The sequence below is a fragment of the Ananas comosus genome, linkage group 2, assembly GCF_001540865.1.
Source record: "Ananas comosus cultivar F153 linkage group 2, ASM154086v1, whole genome shotgun sequence".
NCBI lineage: Eukaryota > Viridiplantae > Streptophyta > Magnoliopsida > Poales > Bromeliaceae > Ananas > Ananas comosus.
Window position 1 is genome coordinate 16,838,765 of NC_033622.1, and position 9,038 is coordinate 16,847,802.

The 9,038-nt window shown below is 33.0% G+C and overlaps 1 protein-coding gene across 1 annotated transcript; it reads left to right on the forward strand.

Annotated features, from left to right (window-relative positions):
* Nucleotides 3,561–8,587, forward strand: LOC109706002 (anthranilate O-methyltransferase 3-like). The gene is made up of 4 exons (XM_020226815.1): nt 3,561–3,687; nt 4,091–4,498; nt 7,488–7,760; nt 7,863–8,587. The coding sequence occupies exons 1-4, from the start codon at nt 3,613–3,615 to the stop codon at nt 8,223–8,225; spliced, it is 1,119 nt and encodes a 372-aa protein (XP_020082404.1). The 5' UTR covers nt 3,561–3,612; the 3' UTR covers nt 8,226–8,587.

Genomic DNA, 9,038 nt, shown 5'->3' on the forward strand with positions numbered 1-9,038 from the left:
TCTTAAGAGGATACGGTAAGAATGGATTTCAAAAGAAGTGCAAATTTTTCAAACTTATACGCACAACAAATTGGGCATTCATAAAGTTACATTTCTCCGATAAAATAACAAATTAAGCATTCATAAAGTTACACTTCCGAATAAACTAATATATCCTTTAAAAAAAAAAAAAGAGCAAAGTTGCCTTCAGATTTCGTTTTTGTTACGGAACTACGAAGTACATCACAAAAAGTCGTATAACCTTGCCGACCATCCCTAAAACAAGTAGTAAGAAGTTTGGTGTTTGGTACTCGAGATTTCAACTTCGAAGGTTAACTGTTTCGTATAAATTTATTTTTTTAAAAAATAAACGAAATAAATAATATACTATTATTCTCTTAAAAAAAATCATGTAGCCTTATGATGCTTAGTCTGTGGTTGGTTGCACCTAAAAAGTGTATGGGGACTTTTATTTTCAATTGAAAATTAGTTTTTTACGAGCTTGATTCCAGGTGCAATATGTTGACAAACAGTTTTACAGGTGGAATAAATTCCCGGTGGAGGGTTGGGGACGGTGGTTTGAATATATTTCCTTTTCCGCCAAAAATATGAATGTTTTGAAGACTATTTTCATTTTGCGGGAGATTACTTACACTTCAATAAACATAAACAATTTTATATAAAACATGCTTTTAGAAAGAAAGAAAAAAAAAAATCCCTTTTGTCTATAATTTTATATATAACCAAACACTACCTACCTAACAAGATAGAGAGAAGCAATTAAAAAGGATTCATGAAGAGCGTGCTCAACGACTGAAATAGTAAAGAGACGTGCTCAAAAAGCCGTTTCAAAAGGGTTCCTAATTAAAGAAACACTACCTACCTAACAAGATAGAGAGAAGCAATTAAAAAGGATTCAGGAAGAGCGTGCTCAACGACTGAAATAGTAAAGAGACGTGCTCAAAAAGCCGTTTCAAAAGGGTTCATAATTAAAGACTATATATATATATATAGAGTTGGACTGGGCTACTATTAGTAGCAAAATTCTATTATTGCTATCAGTTTTTTAACCTTTGGATCAACTCTTTTCATTATTTCTAATCATTGGATTAAATACTATAACCCAGTGGGGACCACTCAACCCTAGGGGGACCACTCAATTCTAACCGACTAATATCATCCTAACTCTACAATTTTTCATCCAAGGGTTAAAAACTTGATAGCAAAAAGTGCGTTTTACTATTAATAGTATTCCAGCCTAATTCTATATATATATATATATATATATATAGTGAGGCTACTATACTATCGGAAGCACGGAGCCTTCCGTGCTTGTACCTCGTTTTCGATGTTGGGACTTTCGAATCGTCGATCGGCTCCGTTAAACTTGATCTAGAGTATTTGGAGCACATAGAAAATAAATTTTATTATTTTTCGATATCATTTGCCTAGTGATCGAATGAGCTCAAAATCAACAAATTTCAATGGCCGTAGTGAGCCGTTTGTAAGTTTAACGGTGTAAAAATATCCAAATCACGTGAAATTTTGATAGAAAATCCTTTATACTATATAAAACAAGATCAATATCTTTGATTTAAAATTTTAATGTCATATTATTACATNTCGCAACATCGAAAACGAGGTGGAAGCACGGAAGGCTCCATGCTTCCGATAACATAGTAGCCACTCTCTCTCTCTCTTTCTCTCTCTCTCTCTCTCTCTCTCTCTCTCTATATATATATATATATATATATATATATATATATATATAAAAAGTAGGGTTACGGTACTATTAGAAGAACAATAGTCATTATATTCCTAAGTTCGTAACTATTCATTAATTTTGATAAGTGATTTGGATTAATATTTCATTTTTCTCATTTCTCTCTCAAGTTTTATTTTTTTTTAATTTTTGTTTTCAATTTCTCTTATCTCGCTCATTCTAACCATTAATCAAAATTAATGAATGATTATGAACTTAAAAAGCATAAGAAATTTTGCGCTTCTAATAGTACAGTAACACTACTCTCTCTCTCTCTCTCTGTATAAATAGAGGGAGGATTAGGCTAGAATACTATTAATAGTAGCCCTACTTTAACGATGTAAAATTTGATCGTACTAAATGTTTGATGCTATTAATAACATGATAGCCGAACTATTACATAATATGAGTCTCCATAGTGGAATGGTAGCATGGTAGCCGAACTATTACAAATTTTATCGCATTAAATGGTTGGTGCCATTAATAGCCGAACTATTACATAATGTGAGTCTCCAGAGTGGAATTTTTGTACTCAGCGGACATCATTCTAGATATGCATGCAAAGTAATGTGAATCTCCAGAATGGAATTTTTGTACTCAGCAGACATCATTCTAGATGTGCAAAGTAAAAGAGAGATAATATTATTATTAATTTCAGGAAACACCCTCAGTTAATTATAACTCTTTTTAAAATGGATCCTTCAAATTTTCTTCTGGAATTTATAAACTTTAGATATTAATGTTAATTAAAGTTAATTAAATTCTCTACAAGGTACTTATGTTAACTATTAACAAAAATACACAATCCTGCCAGCTGAAAAGTATTTAGGAAAACGTTAAATTACAAAATTTTTATAAAACTTCATAAATTCTTGGCTAAATTATAGAAAACCACCATGTTAATTATATCTGTTTTTTCACTTTTCCTCTCTGATTTTTAAAAATCTATATTTTACCCCTTCAAAAATTAAAAAATGTTTATTTTGGCCCCCGTACGTGATTATTGTTCCGTCAGGATTTCGTTTATATTTTATATATCCAAAATATCCTGAGATTTTTTTTCCCAGTCGTGCTGCCTTTCTCCTCGCTGACGTCCTCGGCCACGCCGCCTTGCTCCTCGCCTCCCTCCATGGCAAGCTCAAGTCCTCCACCCACACCCACGCCCTCGCGCTCCTTCGCCGTCTCGCCCTCGCCCACCCCGACCTCCTCCCCACTATCGCCGAATAGAGGAGTGGGGAGGGTGCAAGAGGAGTAGGGGGAGCAGGTGGAACAAGCTGAGTTAGAACCGGAATCGAGAGAGGCACGGAGGACGGAGGAGGAGGGGTTGTGGATGAAGAAGGGTTGGGGATGAGACAAAGAGAAAGGAGGATATTTCTTATTTTTTAAGAAAGTAAAATATAAATTTTTAGAAATCGAAAAAGAAAAGTAAACAAAAGGAATGTTGAGGGAAAAATTTTCACTAATTTAGTCTAATTTTTTTTTTAATGTAATTTATAATTAGAAAAAAGTGAAAAGAATGCCTGCGAACTTATTTTTTAAAATTCGCAGTAGTTAGGGGGGTCCCACAACATTAAGGCGGTAGTTTGGAGAGAAGAAGATCCTCCAAGGCATGCATGAGGGGGGTCGGATCACGTACGTGTATGAAGACGCAATAAACTTGGCATCATATGCGACAACGGTGGACAACGGTAGCCACCACTGGACGATAATATAATCTAATATAAAAAAAATTAGTTTCCTACGAAGTTATGGGTCAAGAAAAAAAAAAAAAAATGTAACAGTCAATTAATTTAGCCTATATAAAGGGTCATTTGGGGTATAGAAAATGCAGGGAAGCAACCAGTAAGTAATAAGTATAAGCTCGCTTCGCAATGAAGGTGGAAGAAGTGCTTTGCATGCTTGGAGGAACCGGAGATGACAGTTATGCTACAGTCTCCAAGCTTGAGGTCGCTCTCTCTCTCTCATATATATGGTTGAAAATTAACATGGCTAGAAAAAGAATTGTTAAATCATATGATAAATATCAGAAAAGAAGATCGTCATCGAGTTCATTTTAGCTCTTAATTTGTAGTTCAAACTACTTTTCCTCCATTTTATATCAAAATTTCATGCGTATTTCTTATGATCAAAATTAGTCAAAAATGATAGGGGAAATATTAGACAAAATATATTCTACGTTAAACTTTTTTTCCTAAAATTTAAAAAAAGTTTTATCACAAATATGAGCATACGGGAGCTTACTTTTAAGGTAACTTATCCATGTATAAATCTATCTTTGTAATATCCCTTTGCATTCCTTATCTCTTCACTGAAATGGCACGTTAACTGTTTCGCCATATTAATTTGCAGGACCAAACCGTAGCAAATGTTATATTAATAATGAAACGATCAGTAGAGGACCTGTACCACGATTTCCTCCCGGAGAATTACATGGTCGTCGCCGACTTGGGCTGCTCGTCAGGGCCGAACACGTTCATGTATTTCTCTCAGATCATGGACGCCATAAGAGAGAGCTGCGACCGCCTGAGCCATCGCCCGCCGGAGCTCCACCTCCTCTTGAACGACCTCCCGGGAAACGACTTCAACACCCTCTTCGGACTCTTCACGTCGAGCGTGGAGAAGATGAAGGAGGAGAAGGGAGAGAAGTTTTTGCCTTTTTACCCCGCAGGGGTCCCTGGATCGTTCTATGGGAGGTTGTTTCCTACAAGGAGCGTTCACTTCATGTATTCATGCCTTAGCCTTCACTGGCTCTCCCAGGTTTGCCTCACTATATATACACACTACTTTTAGGTTATTGTGCGTAAATTTGCTTTTAGTTTTCTAGTGGCTGTGGTTATATAGGAGGTGAAAAGGATCGGTCGGTTCGGATATATATATATATATATATATATATATATATATATATATATATATATATATATATATNTACTGTCATATTCAATAAAAATGAATTTGAATTCAAATATGAGTTAGATTTGTATTCGGATATTATTCGAATAATAATATATATACATGGTTCGGCTACAATGCTATCAATAGCATTAAGTTCTTCGTGCTATATATCAAGTTTTCCGCTGTTGGATCTACTTTTTTAATCATTTTCATATCTTTAAATCATACTATTCTACCAATCACCCTCTAAATCTTAGTGAACTACTATTAACCTAGCCGCACATCCCTTCATCTAAGAGTTGAAAACCTAATAGCATCAATGACTTGGTGCTATATATTAATAGTATTTTAACCTACTTCCATATATATATATATTTACGGGAATAAGACACACAATGCAATTAAATATTCAAATTCATGTTTGAACTATGTATATCTATATTGTATTTAATAAAATTTAATATTTAACAAATATGAATGCAAGAGCAAGTTTAGCATTAAATTCATAACAAATTAAACAAACGAAATATATGTTAGAAAAACACTTTATCCCCCTATAATAATAGATATTAATATATTGAAGCAAGTAGCTTGCTACCTTTCTCTAAAAAAAAAAATAAAAAAAATAGATATTAATATTCCTCTTATCTTCTAGGGATGAAAATGGTCAAATTCAATCGGATTTTTAAGAAATCATATTCGATTCTTTTTTTTATTTATTTTTTTATGCGAATTCAGATGCGAATATATATCGAATACTAAATTTTAATATCTACATGTATATCCTATATATCGAATTCAGTGTCGAATTAATTTACTAGGAGTTTATCGTAATCACTTTCACCTCTAGTCGTAGTGCTTTTAAAGTAGGAAGGAATATTATAATTTATAAGGTGGAGAAATTAAGGTTTTCGTAACCTTGTCGATCTCTAGTGCGTTTGTGAATATTTTTCTTTCTAATGAGATCGCGTATCCCTTTCTGAGCCAACATAATACTATTTTTTTATCTTAATTTAGTAGACCTTACCCAAGCAGAATCTTCTTGGGAAAGACAGAAAACTACACAGCCTCTATCAATTGTTGAACTTCTTCTTTAGCACCATCGATTATTGAATTGTATCAAAACTATTCTACATCACGTTGACTAAGAGTTTCGGACCAATTTATCTTGAATTACAACTAATTTTAAATAATTTTGTGGTATTCTGTAGAATTAATAAATCTATTTATCATCTAAATAATTTTTTTTTGTTATTGTAAATTTATTTTTTCTCTACTTAATTTTTTTTAAAAAAATTCAATATGACATGAGTCTCAATTGGATCTTAATCGATAGTTATTTAAAGTTAAAGATTTATTATTCTTTTTATGAATCTCTATTTTACTTTGCCTATATTAGTATGCTCCTTTTAAAATTTATTATTTGTGCAGTTCAGTTTATTTTAATTCAAGCAAAAAATATTTTAAGTTAATTTAAAAAGTATAGGTAATAGATTATGTACAAAATAAGAATTTTATTTAATTTTCATAAGTTAATTATCCATATGAATATTTATTATAATTTTTTAAAATTAAAATAATATTGTTTTATATCAACTCTTTTAGAAAAGATTCTATAATTAAACATGAAGAAACCTCAAAATAATTAAGAAACAAGTATATATGCAAGTACCATACATGCATGAACATTATGAAACCACCAAAATAATTAAGAAACAAAAAAACAAAATTGTACTGCCGAGTACTATTTTGCTGTAATTAAAAGTCGTACAGATTATCCAGTCCAAACCAGCTCATCAAACGGGTCAACTTTTGGTACCATTTGGTCAACAGAAATATTATCCATCATTTTTTTTTTTTACTTTAAGAGGAAAAAAACAAAAAAAAATCCGGATCGAATCGCCGGTCTAGTTGCTCTTCCTAAAAAGGAGCATTACCCTTTTGAAATCAACCGACTATACCATTTCTTCATTTCTTTCTTTCTTTCTTTTTTTTAATAATCTTTCTGGCTATTGCTATCAATGGAATATAACAATGCTGTCTGTACATTTCTAATCTCTAGATTAGGAAGTTGTTCGGTTTAATATAGTTACAACTGGACTATAATTGTAAATTATATATAAATTCAAATTTTAATTTTTGATATGGTTGAATTTAATTATTGCGGTTGGAATTACATGAGAATATTCAATTATAACGGTTAGAATTACATCCAAATTAACCACATATCCAACTAGAGCAATCAAAAAAAGTAACTTCAAATAAAAAATAAGATTACCTTCCTAATTACTTTTTAATCTCCATATATAATGAAACTTCTATATATAATTATAACAACTGAATCTCAACTGCATGTTTTTCTAATTACACTGTATTTATAATTATATTCAACCTACAGAATCAACAACCCCTAGGTATAATTAAGATGTACACCTGGTCTATCCAAAGATCCTTCTTCTTCCACTAATCTTATCTCTTTTTTCCTTTTTTTGTCACCAAAATTTTTTTAATTTTTTTGAACCTTAGAATTAAAAAGGTGCAAGATTTAGATCTATATATAGATGTACATGTAGCATATTCTATAAGATATATAATCCAATTAATTAGTATGATATTCTAATTTTTTATGAGACCAAAAAATAGATCTTCACTTTATATATTCTTATACATCACAACTTGATAAGGACAATATTTTGGAAAACATAAAGCAGAATTTTTAGACCTAACATGCATACCGTAATACTTCAAAATTATATGGTAGATATGTAGGTGTATACTATAATGTGTTATGAATTACAATAGTTTTCTTTTTTCCAAAATAATTTTATATATGTATGATATTTTTTTACTATAGGTTCCTCAAGGACTGGAGAGCAAGGCAAATATTGCAGTGAACAAAGGAAATATTTATATCTCAAAGACAAGCCCTCCTCTTGTTTCCAAATTGTACTTGGAGCAATTTCAGAGAGATTTTCATTTATTCCTCAAGCTTCGATCCGAAGAAATGTGCTCCGCGGGACAAATGGTCTTAATGTTCTTCGGTCGGAGAACTTCGGACCCCGCGGAAGAAGAAAATAACTACATTTGGACTTTGCTCACTAAGGCTCTCAATGACATGGCCCTGGAGGTACGTAACCTGTCGAATATACGAAAGGCCATATTAATTTGATACATTACGAGTACAAACTTTTAACGAAATAAATCATCTTAATTATCTTTTCAATTCTAGGGGATTATAAAAGCTTCTGATGTGGATTCATTCAATCTACCGTATTATCAACCTTGCATGGAAGAAGTGAAGATGGTCACTCGAGACGAAGGATCGTTCGACGTCGTGCACGAGCACGTTTTCGATCTGAATTGGGAAGCTCTCAGCAACTTGGATGAGAAATCCCTCGTCGACAACTTTGCAAGTGCGGAGTTTCTGGCAAAGATCATAAGATCAGTTGCAGAATCCCTATTAGCACCTCACTTCGGCAAGGCCATAATCGACGAATTATTTTCGAGATTCACAGCAATAGTTGCGGAGCACATCAAAAAGGAGAAGGGGAAGTTTGTTATTTTGATAGTATCTGTGAGAAGGAGAGGGTAACTTCTTGAAAGATGAGGTGCAAATGATGAACTTAATAAGCCTTACTTTTGTCGCCGGTTTTAGTTGTCTATCACAATCCATACTTCATATGGCTTGTTTCACTAATAATGCACAATTAAATATTGTGCACAAGATCTTTCTTTCCTTTTTTAAGAAGAATATTGTGCAATGGAGTAACCGTGTTTCCCTTTGTACCAATTCTCTGTTTTCTGCGTCAAATTGTAATCTTAATTGTTTCCCTTTATCCCACAATCAGGAAAATACGTTCTAAGATATTAATTACCAAGATGTAACTGTCCCTAATAAATGAACCAAGTTTTCGGACTGCATAAATTGTGGCTCCGAGAACAAAGGACATGAGTTCGGCTTAGAAATGATGTACGTTAGCAAAACAGAGCCTTTGAATTTTTCTTTTTTCAAAAACGTTTTCTTTTTTTTTTTAGGCTAAATTACAGAAAATTCTACTGTCAATATACGATTTTTTATTTTTCCTCCGACTTTTAAAAATTTATATTTTATCTTTTTAAAAAATAAAAAATATTCACTTTGAACTCCACCGTCGGTATTCCATTAGATTCCTTCTATATCTTATAATAATATATTTGTTTACCCAAAATATTCTTGTACCCTTCCTCTCAGCAGCGCCGCCTCCCTCCTCGCTGACAACATTCTCAGTCGTGCCGCCTTACCCTCCTCGGGCGCCTCACTCTCGCAGATCCCTCTGTACGTGCTAACACCGATGCCCTCACGCTCCTCCAGCGTCTCACCCTCGCCCACGTCCGTCCACGCCAACCTCGTCCCCACCCCCACCGT

Coding starts and splice junctions, on each gene's coding strand:
- LOC109706002 (XM_020226815.1), top strand. CDS start 3,613: ATGAAGGTGGAAGAAGTGCTTTGCATGCTTGGAGGAACCGGAGATGAC. Junction 3,688..4,090: donor CTACAGTCTCCAAGCTTGAG/GTCGCTCTCTCT, acceptor ATTAATTTGCAG/GACCAAACCGTAGCAAATGT. Junction 7,761..7,862: donor TCAATGACATGGCCCTGGAG/GTACGTAACCTG, acceptor TTTCAATTCTAG/GGGATTATAAAAGCTTCTGA.